This window comes from Netta rufina (assembly GCF_964035555.1).
Source record: "Netta rufina genome assembly, chromosome: 2".
Taxonomy (NCBI): domain Eukaryota; kingdom Metazoa; phylum Chordata; class Aves; order Anseriformes; family Anatidae; genus Netta; species Netta rufina.
This window is the reverse complement of record NC_140124.1, coordinates 18261274-18280278: the sequence shown is the minus strand read 5'-3', so window position 1 is coordinate 18280278 and position 19005 is coordinate 18261274. Positions and strand designations below refer to the sequence as shown.

The window sequence follows — 19005 nt, the reverse complement described above, 5'->3', positions numbered from 1 at the left end:
ATCCATATTTCTTAACTCTCCCACTGGTGTCATATGTCCTTAGGTGACATTTGCAAGCTCATCCACTTTCTTCAATACTTTTCATTCCTGATTTCAACCTACCATGTTTCTGAAAATACTTTCGAATTCTTCTATCAATCTGAAACTCTCATCACTTTTCAACTCCCTGTGTAGGAGTGATCAGTCAGGAAAAAATTCAATATGGTGAAATTGAATATATTAGATATCATTCTTCCACTCAAAAATCTCTGCAGTGAATTATACTGTTCCTAACTTATACCATATTCAAGTCCAATTTCTTAGAATTCAGTATCTAAGATGTTGCCAAATTCTTTCAGTTCTTACATCACAGTTTCCAGAATACATCATCTTCCCCTAAAACTTGGCATGCAGCTTATCCATACCTGCACCATATTTCATGAGAGGTCTATGCTAGTACTTCTTCGTCTAGCCACTATACTTACTGCCTCACAACTCTTAAAACTTGGAGCTGCTGTTTCTCATTCAAATTTCACCACTGGATTTTATTTTCCTTTCCATCTACGCCTTGAATCTTACCCTACAGTGTCTACACACTACTTCCGTATGTTTATCTAAACAATCGTATTTCCTAACTCTCACCTCGGTGTTTTCTTTTAATTTGCCCATTGTGCTGGAAGCTTGTAAGTCACCACACAGCCTCTAATCAAATCCCCATGTAAACTATCTCCTTATTTTGAGATTATGTAAAAAATAATAATAATATAAAAAAAAATACAGTATGTTTATCATACTACCTTTAAGTCTACAAGAAACTGCATTCTTCGAAGAATTTTTCATATTTCTATGGAGGGTGCCACTCCATGCATCTTCCAGACATGATTCTTTCCCATTTCATAATTAATCATTTATATATTTATTAATAATTTTTACTTAAGGGAAATCAAAAAGCCTTCAAAATCTAAGTTAGCACAATGTAATTGGTGTTTTTGCTTGTTTGTTTGTTTGTTTGTAAATGGTGTATTTCTGGATTTACAGATATAAACTTTTCTTACAAATTAAGCATATCTTATTTTTTTTTCTTTTTTTTTACTGATCTACATTTGAGCATGTAATTTTCTGTCCATGTGTATAAGCGCCTTAACTTTCTGTACTGCATCATTTTAGCATTCCAGTAGGGGGGAAAAAAAAAAAAAAAGAAATGGAAAAATACAGTTCAGTTTCTAGAGGAAGCAAAGATATACTTTCAGATGCTGCAACCTCCACATTCAGTTGCAGGAATTTTATTAAAGGTCTAAGAACTAATACTGATGTGTGTAGAACATAAACAGTGTAACCACATCATTTTTAAGCTATGGTTTCCTATGTCAGATTTCCTCTGAAAATAACAAACAAAGAGTATTTCCCCACATTACCTGTATATAAACAATATTCATTAATCTGACATGCCAATTTGAGATACTGAAACAAGACAGTACTTGTAAACCATGGGAAATTTTCTCATAAAAATGTCCAGGCTAGTAAACCAAATAAAACCATCCTTACTCTAGAAGTACATGCAGCCACTCATATCACTAAATATACTAAGCTTTTTTAAGAATCAAATGATTTGCATGAAGAAGTCTAAATAAGGATTGATATTACAACTTTCAGCAGCATAATATGAAAGCAGATCTTAACATCTTAACTAAATGTCTAAACTCTAGAGTATGATGACAGATCTAAAAACAAAGACCCATGTAAAGTTGGTCTCATTTGCAGTCTCCTTTTATTTGAAATCATTTCTGTATGCCAGACATCAAAATATAACATTTTCCACTGCTACTTCACAGTTAAGACGTACTTTCATTGATGGCAGCATCTGACTTTGGATCACAAATAGAGCCCATTTTTGCTACACAATTAAACCAAGAATACCCCCTTTAAATGACAACCTCTAAAAATTGACTAACCTTTCAGTACTGAAGCTGGAATGAGACAATTCAAAATCTCATGAATTTGAGCTGAAGTTAATTGTTGGATTTAAACAGCTGGAGGGGGGTGAGGGGAGAAGACATATCTGAAGGAAGTATATTGAGAGCAGCAGGACTCCCTTTAGGAGAGAAATTGGTAACAGTTAGTAAAAGGAAGCAAGATAAATTACATGAGAAGAACAGTGTCTGTAAAATGAAAGAGGGATAAAAAACAGAGAAAAAAAAATGGATCAAAAGTAATAATAAGCCTTAAGAAAATGTGGAACAGAAAAGGCAAAAGGAAGGAAAAGAATGGAATTGGTGATGCTCCAAGACTTCACGTAGAGTCTTACCCTTAAACCTGTAATTTTTTGCCTCTTATTGAATTGTAAAACACTGTGAGAGGTATGCTATTAGAGAATAAACTGACACAGAGGGTCTGGAAGTCTCATATAAAGCTGGGATACAGGCTCACTCAAACTACTAACAGCTCCAGTGTTCTGACCGTGGCCGTGCTGCATAGGGCTATGACCTGAAATTTTAGGGAACCTACCCTTGTCTGCAATTGGACAGGATACAACTGTAACTCAAAAAACAAAGGGTGGCAGGTAGTGGAACTGGTACCTTAGCGAGCATTACATTTGTGTATCACTCACTGAATGAACCCACCAACATTCATGTCATTTTACATTTATACTCCAGAGTTACTCAGCTTCTTAGGACCAGGCTGATACCAAGCACTGTTCCAAGCACTAAATCAAGAACAGTTTCAGTCTCTAAGTACATGACACCTGGTGGGAAGCACTTAAGAGAAAGAAGGGTTTATTTTCATTTTCTAAAAACTAGATGCAAGCAGTAGTTCTAGGGAAGGAGTTAACTTCCTCCTGAAGCATAAGGTTAAGATCCAAAATATCACAGCCATCAAATGTTAGGATCATCCAGGACTTAGCCTAGATAAACACATCCTGCATAACCAAATTGGTACTGCTGTTTCAGTTTTATATATCAAGCTTTTATTTAATTTCTTAATTAATGATGTGAAGATTTCCACACTCCTGTGGTATAGATCTCCTCTCACTGATTATGGGTTAGTGGTGCTAGTAAGTGTTGACTTGTCAATGAGGAAAGAATCTTCATGTGGTATCTTCATACTGGATATGAGACATCCAATAAGAAAACCATGTGCATTACCAATACTACCAGGTGCACAGTAAAAAAAAATAAAATTAAAAAAAAAAATAATTCTACTATTCTTTAAGAAGTAGTACTGAAGCACTATCATTACCACAGTGAATAAAAATCTTGTATAATTTCTGTGTGCCTTTATGTGAGACAAACATAATATATTTTGCTTTATTTATTGGTCCTGTAATACTGCTAAATAGCTAGAAATTGTACAATCTTTATATTGCACATGTCCTTCACAGACCTGACTAGTTCTTCAAACAGAAAATCCAGGACCAAATCCTAACTAAATGGTGACAAAAGGCTGTCATCCTGTGATGGTAAGAACAAAACAAAACAAAACAAAACAACAACAACAAAACTTGGGCTGGATTTGTAAAAGTTAGGAAAAGCTTATGGTCACTGAGGTCAGAGCAAAATGCCAACCAACCAGCCTCTGCTTGTGGAACAGACATAGAACTATTCCAGGAGCTATTGGGCTCAGCAAGTTGCATTTATGCTTAGAGGGAAACTGTATTGTCACTCCATTTGTTTGGTGTACTTCCTCAGACATTTCTAGGACAACTTCTAGAAATGCTCTCCCACTGTGGAGTGTGAACTACAAGGTGGAATACAAATATGTACAGCTTATGCAAATAGAAATAATAATCACGCACTCTAAAAAGATGCAGGTCATCTCATTAGCATGGCTTCATGGAAGCAAATGAATCATTATTGCATAATTTCTTCAGAAGATAACAGGAAGTCTTGATCCTTTCCTCAACGCTGGATTTGGTTCAACGCCTTATTTCATTTTCTTATAAAGCACTATCATCATCTAGTGGTATATTTTGCTACTATGTAAACTGCATGCTATGAAGAGTAAAACACTTCATTTACTTAGCATTAAACATTTAGAATATGGCATAGATTTATCATCTCGCAGTTATGCCAAACTATAGAAGGGCGGGGGGAACAGAATATGAAGTAATGAGAAATAAACTTGAACAGCACTGTTCAGGATTTCAGGAGTAACATGCAGACATTTTACAGGATGGAAACTTGAATAATTTTATGTCCAAAAGTGATGACAGACTAAATAAAAAATACAGCTTGAGGATGCTTCATATCATCACTCATACTGTTCATAAAGCATAAAGGGACATGAACAAATATACTGGGGAAAAAAAAACTCACATTTTTTAAAACAAAAATATTTTTCCAATTGTTTTTTGTATAGTTTGAAAAAAAATAATACCATTTACAAAAGCCCACTACTTATTACGAACATACAACCAGAATCTACATAAGCAAGTTGTTGACTTACATGGTAACTTTTCAGTCTAACAAAATCGACTTTCATGGAGATGAACCTTTCTGAATTTCTGCTGAGATTTTTAATGTGCTCCACAAGGTCAGCACAGAACTTGTAGCCACCTTTGAGTACACAGAGAACCACAATATCGTTGTCTCCAATGTCTTGCATAATATCTTTAGCCAATCTTTCTGTCCTGAGACAAAAAAAAAAAAAAAAGGATAAAATAACATTAGATGTGGGTACTCTAAGTTTACAGTATGCAAAATAATATAATGAGAATATATCTTGACCTACAGTTGGCCTAAGCATCTTGACTTGCACGGTTTTGGGTCAAGTTCACAATGGGCAGATAAGGAGTGTTGGATGCAAGATGCAAACTGTGTGACTCGAACTAGACAAACGCATTAAATGCCCAGTTACAGAAAAGGGAGTAACACATCTCACTGTATATTGAATTCATAAGCATTTCAGAGACTTTAGGGTGGTAAGTGAAACACTGACTTCAGTTTTATCTCACAGAAAACCTCAACGTGCATTATTTCTGAAAAATCACATTTTACATGTAAAATTCTCATTTTAAATCACTTTGATTTCTCAAGAGCAAGGTAGATGGTATTATAGATCTAAAATGGGTACTAGGTATTTACTACACATAAAATATCAAAATATTTATATTTTATCAAAATATAAAATCAACAGAAAACAGAAAAATGACATTTGATGTTCTGAGGAAAAATAGCTCAGTGCATTATTTACTCTAAATGCTTTTTTTCTGGAAAGTTCTTTGATAGGTCTCTGAATTCATTCTGCTGGAGTACAAAAAAAAAAAAAAAACACACAAAAAAACCCAAAAGAGAATGCTCACTTCAAACAAATTTATAGTGAACATCAAGAGAAATGAAGTTGTAACATATTTATTTAAAAAGAGGAATTGAGAGTCAGTTGACCTTAAACAAGAGATGGAAAATTCAACACAATGGTAACTTAAAAGGCTATGAAAGAAAGCTTGTGTGTAAAAACAAATACAGGAGTCATTACTCTTCCTTAGGATGGATGTTTACAATCTTCTTTCAAGGAGTTCCAACAATTTCAGTACTTGCAACTGGCTGTTTAAATGTGGTAGGTAGAAAGCTGCAGGCTGAAAATGTCCCATGAAATTCCATTCAGATGTTCCCAATTCTTTGTTAAAAATTACTCAGAACAATAACTGAGTATGAAAACTGAGCTGGATTACTGCACATATTAAAGCACCATAGATGCCTACACTGAGAGCATACAGGAGCTACTGTAAGATAAGAATTGAGAGGTGATCAAGCTTTCCCACTGCTGCTCTTCAAGCACAGCTTCTGGACTGAAACAGCCTACCCCACACTCTTCTCCTGGGCTAGCTACACAGCTTAAATGGCAGAAGTCAATGGTACAGTCCGGAACAGCTGGGTTATCCACATGAATGATTTGTAGTAGGGAATTGTTGAAATTGTACATAATTAAATGTAGTCTTTTTCTCCTTTTTATATTAAAAACACAAGACAGGGTACAGGTGAGACAGTTGAATATTACTATAAGCAAAGCCTTGTACTCGCTCTTCCACTGTTGGTTCATCCCTCTTGTGTACAAACACTCCAACGCCAGTTTCACTACATGATCACAATCTCTTTTTTGTGGGACCCCTGTGCTGTTAAATGCCCAAATCAGAAACTAAGTGAAAGAAATCAGATAATGACTTGCAAAAGACAACTACACGTCTAGCATTTCCTACCTTCTAGCATTGTTTTACTTCCCAAATTAAATAAATAAAATATCTTTTGTAATTGATTACACAATATTTTAGGACAAATGTTATATATACACTATTTGTGGGTGACAGGCTTTACAAAAAAAGAATAATATTACTGACCAAAGTATATAGTAACAATCAAAACACACGTACCTGTCAACAATAATGCCATGAGGAATGAGCACATATTCCAGATCTCCATAGTAGTGCTGAGGATAAGTGAACAAATCCAGACTGTATCCGGGCCAATTGTCTGAAATCTGAGTATTAAATAATACTGTTAGGAATACTTCATGGTGTTTGACAAAATATAGTTGATATAAAACCAGTGTTTTAGTATCCTGCATTGAATTAATAGTATGACACACACTGTTCCATATACGCTGGCACTCAAATCATAAACTTCCAAATTATGTAATCAGTGGTTACTGTTTCACTTTTCCTATTTGTCATTTTGCTTCTCAGTATACCTCAGAAATTAAATGTTAGTTAGTTTGTTTTTTTTTTTTCCACAGGACATGGGAAAATTCACCTGAAATTACAAACAGCTTGACATAAAGGGGAAATACTACTAAACTAGTGGCAAGTCTAAGTTTCTTACTACTTTCAAAGTGGAAAAGCTTGTAAGTAAGTAAGTTAAAAGTAAGATTACCAGAAAGAAAGGATTTTTCAATAGGGATTAGAAGGCATAAATCATATATTAAAATTGTGAATTTCTGTTTTAGAGGTATTTTTAAAGTCACATATTAATAAATATTCTACAGATGAAAGAGAACACAGGGAAAGTAGATGATGTGGTTCGTGGGCTGTGTCTGTACAAATCAGTGGAAGACTGTCTTGCCAAAGGCAAGGTTCCTAATTTAGATAAGTCATCAAACATAAACTATTACCAAGTGTTCATATCTCACCTCACTGTCAGCTAGTCTGTAGAACCATACGTACATTTACAGCGAAAAATAGCTTGCAGATTTAATACGTGTTAGCTTCATAGCAGTCAGAATACAACAATTGGGAGATACTATAGAAAGCAATGGCAGTAGAGATTATGTAGGGCAAAAATCAGCCAGAAGGCAAAGGCTTCAGAAAGTTGTGAAGATGCAAAGTCATCACCACATTTCTAAGAAAAACAAAAACTAGGCAAACTCCCCACAACCAATTTTCACAATTCTGTATGAAAGACAAGACCTGCAGGATCACAGTATTTCTTGGAAACATTAAAAAGTTTTGCTTCATTATTGATTCAGCATAGAAAGTGACACCTAACAAGCTTTTTTTTTCTTGTACAGTCACATTCGTCAAGTAACATATTGGCTTTCTCCTTGACCACAGGAACACTGATTAGCAGGATACATGGTGAGAGAATTGCCATTGTGAATTGCACTTCTTAATGGCATTTCTGCTGAATAGGGCCTTTAGATGCCTGTCACTGAACCTCTGCTTACAATTTCATCTAGCAGAGCAATAACTCATATCTCAGAAGTACCAAGGGTAAGACAACATATTGGATGCTGAGCTGTTCCTCCACCCCTGTAGCCTTGTTGAACTTACCCCCAGCTCTTCCTAGTGCTGTCCTGTAACAGTGCCGTGTCTCATGGATTTGTGTTTGCTTGGATTTTATTTTATGTTCAATGTCAGCTACAGGCACCTAGATGGCCAGGTTTTCAAGCTCTGCCTAACAGTTTCTGTATGCAGAAAAATACTTTGCTGGTAACTACTACATTTGCACATAAAGAGCGTGACTCAGAGATCACTGGAATCAGTGAAAGCTTTCCCCTGGCTTACACCAGCCTTGAAACTACACATAGGAAAAAAGTTACTTAATTCTGTTCCTCGTCTCCATAGAAACAGGAGAGGATAAATATACTCCTTGGCAAGGATTTTAATGAGAGGCAAATCTTGCTCCAAAAACACTGCTGCAGAAGGCCTGGGAAGCCTATTTTCCTATCTTCATTTTCAGTACATAGGGGTGGCTGACACTTTTAAAATATTTTGTAGCAATGAATTGTCTGGCATGGTTTCCTGCAAAAGCACTTTAACATAAAAGGAAACAATTTCAGATAGTGCTTTAAATTACATAAGTACTATAAGCACCCGCTAAGAACCCATGTCAGTATCGGTTATTTAGGCATCATTCTCATCAAATTACATGTTTTTGAGCATGGTGCTGAAGATCAAACTAAATGAATTGAAACTGCTTCAGAATTCATACAAATCAATAGGTTTTACTTCTGCTACAATCTGTCCTTTCTGGCACAGGGTCGGTACAAAATCCTTATTCTTCTCTCTCTCCTTCTGGTTTTCATGAATAAAAAACCTTAAGCTACATCACCTTGCAAGAATAAAGAAGTTCTCATTTACAAGATTAAATTCATATATAGTTTCTATTTGCTTTTTAAAGTAATAAGCCTATTTTTATTTTTTATTTTTTATTTTTTAAATAAACTGGCACTTCCCAACAGTAAGCCTTAGAAATTCTGATTTACCCCAGAGCTAATCACAGTGTTATGCTACAGGACAATTTTCAGGTAACTGTAACTTTTGATGAGCTTGTGATTTGTGTGACTTGTGACACAAGCTTGTGAATTGTGCAACTATCCTCAGTTTAATAACTGAGTATCCAAAAAATGCCCTTCCCAAATTAAATTCAACTTCCATTTACTTCTGGCTTTAATGCTTGGAAATTTCAAGGAAATATTTATGATTGCTTTGTCCAGATGAATAAATACATATACTAAATATATTGGTACACTAGTGTGTAAAAATATATCCTACACTGAAAGAAACAGCTACTTCTGAAGTTCAGGTTTAGCGTGTACAAGCTGCCCAGTAGAAATTCTTCGATGAGTCTCTACAAAGTTGATGTGAACATATACAAATAAGAATGCAAATACATGGCGATACCTGAAAGGCTTTCTCCCATAAGAGAGAAAATGGGGAAATTCGCAATATAGCTTTGGAAGAACTTTGCTAGCCTTGCTGTCTACCAAAGTGGGCACACATGAGGTTCAAGCACAGTACTTCCCTTAAAGATTTTTCTGGTTTGGTATGAAATGGGAGAGCTGAGCACAAAGCCAGTTCCAGCTTTACAAATGTAAACAAAATCGTACTGCACTGGCCTTACTTGTGTTTGTTTTCTTTGGGGGTGTGTGCACACACTGGCGTGTACCAAGCAAAAGAAATGAAGTTAGCACAGCGGAGCACAGTGATGAACGTCCATCTCCTCCTCTGCAGCATCCTCACATTGTTTAGGTGCTAAACAGTCACAGGTTCAGCCTGGCATTTATCGTACCAGTGTCAAGAGATGTGTCAGGAGATGCAGGGCAGCTCCAGCCACAGCTCAGGCACAACGTGCAGGGTTCCTTGGCGGGGAGGTGGTGGGTCTCTGTCATGGTCTGGGGCTGGCTGCTGCCCACGACAAGCCCTCAGCTCTGAGCTGCTGCTCCCTAACTCGGTTAAAATCCCACCACTGTGATAAAATAAAAGCATTCCTGAAGCGGTGGTAATAACCCACATTAAGGTTGAGGTTGGAGGGAACCTCTGGAGACCGTCTGGTCCAACCCCTTGCTAGCAGGTCACCTGGAGCTCGCTGTGCAGGATGGCATCCAGGCATCTGGGGTTTGAATATCTCCAGAGAAGGAGACTCCACAGCCTCTCTGGGAAGCTTGTGCCAGTGCTCTGTCACCCTCACAGGGAAGAATCTGCCAGCTTTATGGGGGGGGGTGTGGATCTCATTAATCTCTCCGAATAATGAACACAGCCCTTTACTTTTTGCATAACCGATTTATCCCCAAACCCTCCAAACGAGCCGCAGAAGTCCACGCAGCCAGGTGAGGCACACCCAGAGGTTCCCGAAGGCGTCCCAGCCCGTCTTGGGGAGCCGGCTGTCTCTGGGGACCTGGAGCTCAGCTCCCCGAAGCGGCAGCCCGGAGCCAGCGGGGTGGGGCGGGCAGGACGCGCATGGCGGCGGGCGGGGGAAGGAAGAAAGGCAGGGAAGGAGGAAGGGAAGGAGGAAGGAAGGAAGGGCGGCCGGGGAAGCGGGAGGGGTCGCGAAGGGCCGGGCCGAGCCCAGCCGGGCCGGGCGATGCTCGCATTTACCACAACGCCGCGGCCTCCGCCTCCCCGCTCCGCTCCGCTGCCGCCCGGCCCGGCCATCTTCTGAGGGGCTGCGGCAGGGCGGAGCCGAGCGGGGCCGGCCCGGGCTGGGGCTGGGGCTGGGGCCGGCGGCCCCCGGGCTGTGGAGGGGTACGAGGGAAGGAGGCGCCTTTTTCCCCACCATTACACAGGTGCTGGAGTAAGAGGCAGCTTCCCGATGCCTTCAGCCCACCGCAGAGTTTGTTGTGCTGTCTGTTAGCAGGGGAGCAGCTCCGGAGCCGCGCTGCCTGCTGCCTTCCCTCGCCTGCTTCTGTAAAAATGGTTAATAGGGTCCTTGCGCTGCCTCACAGATGAGAAGGAGATAGTTTCCAGAAAGTATTGTGCTTTCCTAAAAGTAGGAGTTGGTTATAACTTCCAGTATTTATCTTTTAAATATAGAACTGCCAGAATTCTGCTATTCCTATAGCAGTAACTATTCAAGGAAGAAACAGCTGGGTCTAGGGCAGACCTGGGCATAATGAAATGTGCCTAGCGATACCTGAGCAGTTATCACAGACCAAGCAGGAAGGCATTTCAGTTTGGCACATGACTTTCTAGAATGTAATCATAAAGACTTAGAGACCACAAGTCACAACAGGTGGATCCAGAGAACACCGCGGGTGTGTCCAAATCAGGAGTGTGGTGTCCAGCATGGGCTGCTTTTTAGGTGCATCCTCTTGCTGCAATCCCACTTACATTAGAAATGACAGGACAATTAATACCTTAGGAATCTGGTGTTAAGAATATTTTTATAAATGAATCTACAATTACAGACTCTACACTATCTATACAGTATGTACACAGATTCAGATACTATAATGATTTAAAGTGATCTTGCTACAGATGCTTTGGTTCTTATGCTTAGCCAGATCTGTTTGCTTTTTAGTGGGCTAAGGATCTACTCTTAACTATTGCTACAGTTGACAACATATCTCAAAGAACAGAGGACCACATTTACAAAGTGAGGGAGGCCAACTCCAGACCATATCTGTTTTGGAAATGATCTCTGTATATGAAGACTGAGGTATGCTGCAAAAAGATGGTTCATGCTCACAGTGCTTTAAAATAAACTTAAGAAAAGGTCGTGAATTTGATAAAGAGCATATACAGATTTGTACAAACCTACGCAGAGTAAATACTATTTCTGCAAAATATATAGGAGATCTTCATAATGGGTAAAATCCCTAAATACTTTTGCATTTCAATTGCATTTCAAATGCCAGTGATTTGTGCCCACAAGCTCTTTAGAAGATCTAAAGATTCTTCTTGCTTGGAAGAAAGCTTCTAAAGCCCACGTTTGTCCTAAAGCTAATACAATCTGATTCAGTAACTACATGTTACATATGAAGCTGCTGTTGAATAAACATTATAGACCTAAGCTCTGTAGTTTTGAAGCTACTTATATTGCAGCTGGGATTTCAGATTAATCGTGCCACTGTTGTATGCCTACTGGTTTCTTCTGCCATCTGGACTATTCAGGTTACTACTAGAGTTTTCTGCCTCTTTTTAAACCACATTCTTTATCAGACCACAGGAATACAAGAGATTGTTCAAACTACACCACAGAAGGAACCCCACAGGCAGGAGTTTAAAGATTTGGAAAAGATTATGAACAAGACACTAAAAAATAAATTCCTCTGGCATTGTGCTGAAAAACTTAAGCAGGAAATGTTTGTTCGGTCAAGGTTGTTCCGTCAAGGTTGGACGACTGCATTTTGTCAAGTCTTCTTTTGGTATTCTTCTCTTCCAATAGTTTTACAGGGCTCACTTCAGAAGTGCAATGAAGTGTCAAGCTAATAACAAATAAATAAGAATATGTAAATTAAAAACTAGGCAAATTTAGCAGGGGCATAGTTGGAAGGGTAGCGCTAATAACAACAACCATCAATCTGCTCTTGCATGTAAGATTATTCATTAGCATAAAATGTAATAGTTTGGGAGGTTTTTTTTAGTCTTGTTGCAAATGTGACAAATTCATGGATCTGTAAACCCACAGAATTAACAGAAATCAGAATTAATTAGGTTCTTTGTGCATGACGAGAATGAAACTGCTAAGGATTTTGCTGTGGAGCTATATGTTCTTACTGGATATTTATATTGTTTTTCTACAGTCTGAACTGATGTAGAATGAATGAATTTTCAGTAGATTTTCAAACCTTTCTTAATTAGGGTCAAAATATGGTTAGTTAAAACATGGTACTAGGGCCTCAATCGTAAAATAGAATGTAAGCATTCAGAACTTTTCTATTATGTTTGTTTAGCTGTTTGTTCATAAACTAAAAATAGGAGGAAAAGAGTAAACACTTTCAGATATACAACCGTGGGACATAATCAAAGGGGAAAGGAACAAAGAAAATAGGGAAGAATAGTGAACTCATACTGACAAGTAGGTCTGGACACATAGCCAAAAAGCATAAAGGAGCAGATGGAAAAAGCGACACACAAAGAAACAAAGCAGAGTTAGGACTTATATGCAAATCCCTTGTGAACAGTATTTATATCTTGGGCCTTTGCAAAACTAACTTTATAATTTCAGTTACACATCTTTTCCGCTCTTAGCCTGTTACTGATGAAAGCAGCACATGTAGTACCCACCCTTCCACAACTCTAATGTAAAGAAATACTGAAAACAGAAGATTGGGGGCAGGGGTATAATCAAGAAAACAGTCCAAGACAAATATTATCACATGGTTACCTGTTAGCCTTTGCAACTCCATTATGTATTCCCCTCCCAAGAAGTTATAATAAACATTTGACTACTCAATTTGATATGTAAACACCCAAAATAAACAAGAAAAGCATGAAAATCCAGAATATTTCAAGAGGTATGGCTTACCTAGGTGGAAGCTTGCCAATTAGGGGATGAAGTAAGAGCTCTTATTCTGGTTCTGCCTGTTGCTGCAGCTGTTATGTCAACAGCAGAACTGTAAATAATCTTATGAGGCATAAACTAGCATTTGTTAGTTGTTACAAGGTAAGTGATCCCCCTCCACCCCCATCCCAACTGTTGCAGAAAAAGATGTGTACCTTTTAGGTAAAATGCTCACTGAAGACAATATGAAAAACAGAGTCAAGCAGATGCGGTACTTTAGGGTATGTTGAAAACAATTTAGAATTTCTTTCATATTCAGCTTTAATATATTCCGGAATTTTGAGTTCTTTTGCATTACCTGAGGCAGTCACCAAGTCCATAGGTGACTGTTGAAGACCGCAAGGGCAGCAAAAACTATTTGCCAGATTGTTAGGGATGTCTGTAAGAACATAAAGCAGTATTTTAAACCATTTCCCGACATTCAAGAACCTAGGGAGATGGTAGGAAAAGCTGCACAAGTAGATAGAGCCAGGTAGCATCCTAAAATCGGTAGCAGTATTGGTGTTAGACTTTACCTTTGTGACTGCTGCATTATAGCAGCTATTGGAGTGGCACTGCAAGGTGGAATGTAGTTTCTGTCCATATCAAATTCCGCAGAATTAGCACCTTTGGGAACTGGAAAATTCAGCTTTAAAGCAATTTCAGCATCTAAGATCCACAAGTAAAACTCAGAGCATTTACCTGTCACAGTTAACCTGTACTGAGTCTACAAGACTGACTCAGGCTTAATTTGATGATTTTTATATCAAGAAAATGGCTAAAAGCTGACATTCAGATGTTAGTCTGTTTTGTGTATTTTATGACCCTTCAATCTGCATTAGGTACTGCTTGACAGACTTTGGGGCTTTGACTTATTTGGTCCATGATAAACATCTTTAATACAAAACTATATTTTTGTTTGTTATTAATCTCACTGTGCCAGACTAGAGCAACTAGATCTTCACTTTGTAATTTCCTGGCTTCTGAAGATACTCTTCCTGCTTTTCAGGTTCGCGTTATTAATATAGAGTTCTTCATAGCTGAAATAAATGCAAACAAAAATTTCCTTTTGTCCTTTAATACTAATATAAACTTTATTTCCTTCATAATATTATGCAAATATTTCCCCTAACCAGCTATTGAGAAGATTGACATTTGAACGATAAAAGATCATTTTCAAGAACCGCTGTTCACATCATATCCTGTGACAAACTCATGATGCACAGCTATGAAAATGAGTCAGAAAATTGTAAATATGTTGTGAGTCGCACCCTATGTATTGAATTTAACTGGTCGAGTTTGTTCTCCTTCTAAAAGAGGTTGTTCACTTGAGTTGTCCCTCTTTTTTTTTCCCCTTTAAGTAAACTACAGTGAATTGGAGAATATCCACAAAAAAGAAGATTTCTTAATGTTTTAGATGAGTAAATGAGTAACAGTTTAAGGACTTTTTTTTTCTTTCTTTCATTTTTTTTTTTTTTCCAAAATAGCTCAGTCTTCTTTGATGTAATTTTGTATACTTCACAACTTGCTTAGAATAAACATTGCAGTAACAGAAGTGCATTGAGAAGCAGAATCTGGCCCAGCAAGTTCTCCTGTAGCACAGGCCTGCTAAATGTGCACGGCTGGCCAACCACCGAACTCTTCAGCTGCACAGAATAAACCCACACCCTGAGAGCACCGGAATGCTGCATTAAGACCATTTGCTCATTTTATTGTTTGTGTAAAAGACAGACCATCCCCCTTGAGCAAACAGCAAAATGGGGCTGTTTCTTCACTCTGTAGTACTTGGGGCCATGTGTTCAACGCTACTGATTTGTTTCCTCTGAAGAGAGAACTACTACATTGCTTCCTGAACATTCATATGGCCCTCCAAGCAATGCTGGAACAGTTCTAGAGGTACCTGTTCTTCTTTACAACTGCTTTGTAAGTTAAAGGGTTGAGTCACCTACATTTTCCACGTAGGGACTGACACCTAGCAAGAGTGAACTGAACATTAATTTAATTAATCTTGAGTGACCATATTGAGACAATAGTTATTATTTTACAATGCTGTTATTATTTTACAATTATTATTTAGTGCTGTACAGGTTCAAATCATAGCTTCCATTAATGTCAGGCATACATATCCTGTATGTAAAACATGCGGACTCTAATTGCAGCACTTGGGAACCCCAAAAATGCAGAAATGCATTGTTAATGGCTACCAGTGAAAAAGCCAGGTATAAGTAATTTGCCGTTGCATTTCAAATAATTTCTATGACAAAGACGCGACTAAGCCACATTGCTCCAGGGAATAACTTAAGTGCCTTCAATTTTTCTTCCTAGAACTCCTACTTTCCGATTGCTGAAACAAACGAGATGAGAGTTCTTGGAAAACAGATCCTTTTGGTAAACAATTTGAATCCGTTCCCTTTATTGCGTGGTCTTGATTCATCCCTAGATGATCGTATTTATTGTTATTATAAGCACCTAGGAGCCCTACTATGGACAAATATTCTACTGTGTCAGACACTGTGCAAAGAGAGAAGAAGATTATCCACACCACAGATAACTTTCAGTCTAAGCAGAAGAGAACAAAAGGCTACAGAGTGCCAGAGGAGTTAAAGGAAACTGCACTGGGCAACACGATAAAACTAATCTCAGTTTACCAGCAGCTCAGCTGTTGTTAAATTCTTGGTAGACATCACTGGAAAGAAACATTTGAGGAAGGAGTTGAAGACAAAGCTACCCTGGTATTTGTGTGAACTTCTCCATGCTGTGGAGTCAATGTGGAGAAGTAATGGAATAGTGATTTAACAACACAGGCTGGTACTGTGATCGAACAAAAGTTTGTCATCACAGGAGCATCCAGATCAGCCTATGTGAATGTAAACCACCGTTTGGCTATGCTCACTCATCTTACAACCATTTGTTGGAGGTACACTGTAGGAAAAAAATAGGTATATTTTTCATAACTTGGTGAAACAGCAGTCACGTTTACCTCAGGACCCTTTAAACAGCAAAGAGCACAAACAAGAAACCCAATTCACCTTGTGTTCATCCCATAATGCCACTGCTTAGCCTGAAGGATGAAAACCCTGAATTTACTCACACTCTGTTTACATAACATTACATAACAAAAAAGAGCTGGAGCAAGATCAAGGCAGAAAGAAAAAAAACAAAACACAACCTAGGAATTCAGTGGTTGAGTATAAATGACTACCTCTGATACCCACTCGCAGGGAGCAATGGCCAGTCCTTGTGACTTTGGTTGGGCTCAATATACCTCTAGTTACGGAGGTGAATGATCGCAATCAGCTGCTGGACTCAGCAGCTGGCTTCCCTGGCTATGGGAAATCTCAGGGAACCTTAATAATAGGTTTTGCCATCAGGCTCTCCTGTAATTATATTCTTAATATTATAAGCACCGTAAAACCGAGGATGAAAGCATTGACTGGGACTAGTATTTATCTAGACCTCCCATTAATCTGCATATAGGTGAAGTTTTCTTATCTGAACAATGTCTGACTTCATTAGTGTTGAAATTGCCAGATACGTTGTTTTCCCTGAAACATATGGCAGTGGAAGGACTAGATTTCAGCTTTGTGGCAGACTGATCACAACAGCAGTTTGTGATGCCAAGTTTTTTTTTACAAAAATATACAAAAGGCCAGAATGCGCCCTCCTATAAAAACAAATCAAAATAAAACTCATAGAGACTGAGGAAAATAAAATTATTGAGGAATTTCTCCCATATTATTTCTCCCATAGAATTTCACCCTTACTATTTCACAAGGGGAATAAGGTTACCCCTCTGCAAGGAAGGTTTTGAAGAGGTACCCTCAGACTTAGTGGCTAAGCATGCATGCAGATCCTGAGAAAACAGCACCTTGAGACCAGCCACATGGAGCCCATCTGCTTCTACCAGCTCTGATGCTTGCTCGAGGCAGCTCTATCAGAGCCGTGCAATCAGGAACTCCCTGTGTTTGTGATGATGCCGTATCTGATTCCTTACTTCCTGAATATAAATGGTTTCATTCTGAAAAACAGCCAGTCAGATATTTATCATAATTTCATGTTGCTATATTTAAAAAATGGATGCACAGTTTGTCATGCACAACTTTCAACAGGAAATATTTTCAGTTTGTGGCACCATAACTCTTACTGACCAACGGAGAATTGATACCCTCTTTAGTGTGAGTTTTATGGTGGCTATCCAATATAGTACTGACTATTTAAAAATATCAGGTTGAAAAGATGACTATTAAATGTTATACGTATTTTGATTATGTTCTTTCTCATTATTTAATTGTCAATAATTGACTGGTGAATTTAGAGAATGTTTCAACTGGTAATAATATTTTTGCCTATGAACAGAACTCCCATAACAGTGGCTGGTTTTTCAGAATGAAGTTAAAACTGTATTACAGAAAGGTACAAGTCCCACAGCTTCTGTGATTTAGCTCTGTTTTACTGATAGCTGATAATAAACAATTCTGCTGAAATTTCACTTTTATATTTGCAAGAATTTATTGAATTTCTGAAGACTAAACCTATTCTAGTCAGGACTAGTATCATTCTACAGACCATCTGTGAGGGTGAAACATCTAGAAATTATGATCTGGAAAGGCCAAATGTAGTAAAATAAAATAAAGTAAAATAAAACAAAACAAAATAAAATAAATCATCCATTCTAAGTACAGTTGTTTGTAGGAGAGCACTTGATCTATCTTGAGTCTGCTTTGGTTTCCCATCAATTTTTTTTTAATCATGTGCCAACTGTCACAGTCAGTAGAAAGGTTACCATTGGCAGCAGTAAGTTTGAATTACATACTTAACACATTTGCTTAGTTACACAACTTGCCTTCTCAGCAAGTGCTCAGAATATATTGAAAACCTCAGAAAAAACCTCCAGCAGCTTGTGTCACTATAAAAATGCCATACAGTCAAGTTGGGGGAGGTTGGAAGCTCCTGCTGAAGAAAATCTATTGAACTGTAAATAAAATCAAAGTTACGAGAAGCATTTTAATGTTGAAATGTTAAGGAATGTCTGAGATGACATGCTTTCATACACTAGTCTTTTGTTTTATTTTGTTTTTAAAACAAGAAGACAGTGTAGGCTGTTTTGTAACTAAAGAACATTATAATTTCCCTTAGTTTATAAATACCACAGGAAAAGTTCTGCTCTCAGGTCTGCACACTGGGTCTCAACCTGAGCTACTTCTAGGGAGTTCCTCAGAATACCATAGCGAGGACCTACAGTTCTGAAGATACAGGTTGGAGAAAGGCTGCCCTGTAAGACTAGTTGAAGAGTTGCTTATGTTATTATTTAATATCTTTTACGAAGGAACAAATCTATCAGAATAATTGAGTTTATTCATGATTTTTCTTTAGTTATAACGACAAGCACACATTAGTTGACTCACAAACATTGCACCTTCAATTACTGGCATTTCTTGACCGTATAAATACAGATTCTGTAAATTTATTTTACCAGAGCTAAAGGGAAAGAAGATTATCCTTCCCTGTGTACTTTAAAAGGTTTTCATTTTAATACATTTTTCCATAATCATTAGTGTTGATATAGGGTCTCATAGAATACGCATCAAAATAAGTGTGGCCTAGTTGCTTGTCCTAACTTTTGGGATACACAATCACCAACTTTGCATTTTCATAAAGTTAGCACTGATGAAAGGGAAGATCCAAATCCAGATCCTCAGCAGAACTCAGCCAAATGGTCTAAAAAAATATGAGACTGAGGCAGTGGGAATGCATGCTGTTTTCAAGTCAAAAGCTGCCTTTTTATTTTAAGCCACAAAAAACATCCATGTTTGGTTATATTGCATTTCTTAAG

At 37.9% G+C, this 19005-nt stretch overlaps 1 protein-coding gene across 1 annotated transcript in view; it reads right to left on the bottom strand.

Annotated features, from left to right (window-relative positions):
* The window catches only part of PRTFDC1 (phosphoribosyl transferase domain containing 1), a gene marked incomplete at both ends in the record, with an annotated part of 44357 nt that extends 34015 nt beyond the window's left edge, over positions 1 to 10342 (bottom strand). Inside the window, 3 exons of the mRNA XM_084282979.1 lie at positions 4423 to 4606; positions 6344 to 6450; positions 10286 to 10342. Coding sequence (XP_084139105.1) covers positions 4423 to 4606; positions 6344 to 6450; positions 10286 to 10342 — 348 coding nt within the window. The remainder of the gene's footprint in view (positions 1 to 4422; positions 4607 to 6343; positions 6451 to 10285) is intronic.
* Between the last annotated feature and the right edge of the window lie 8663 nt (positions 10343 to 19005).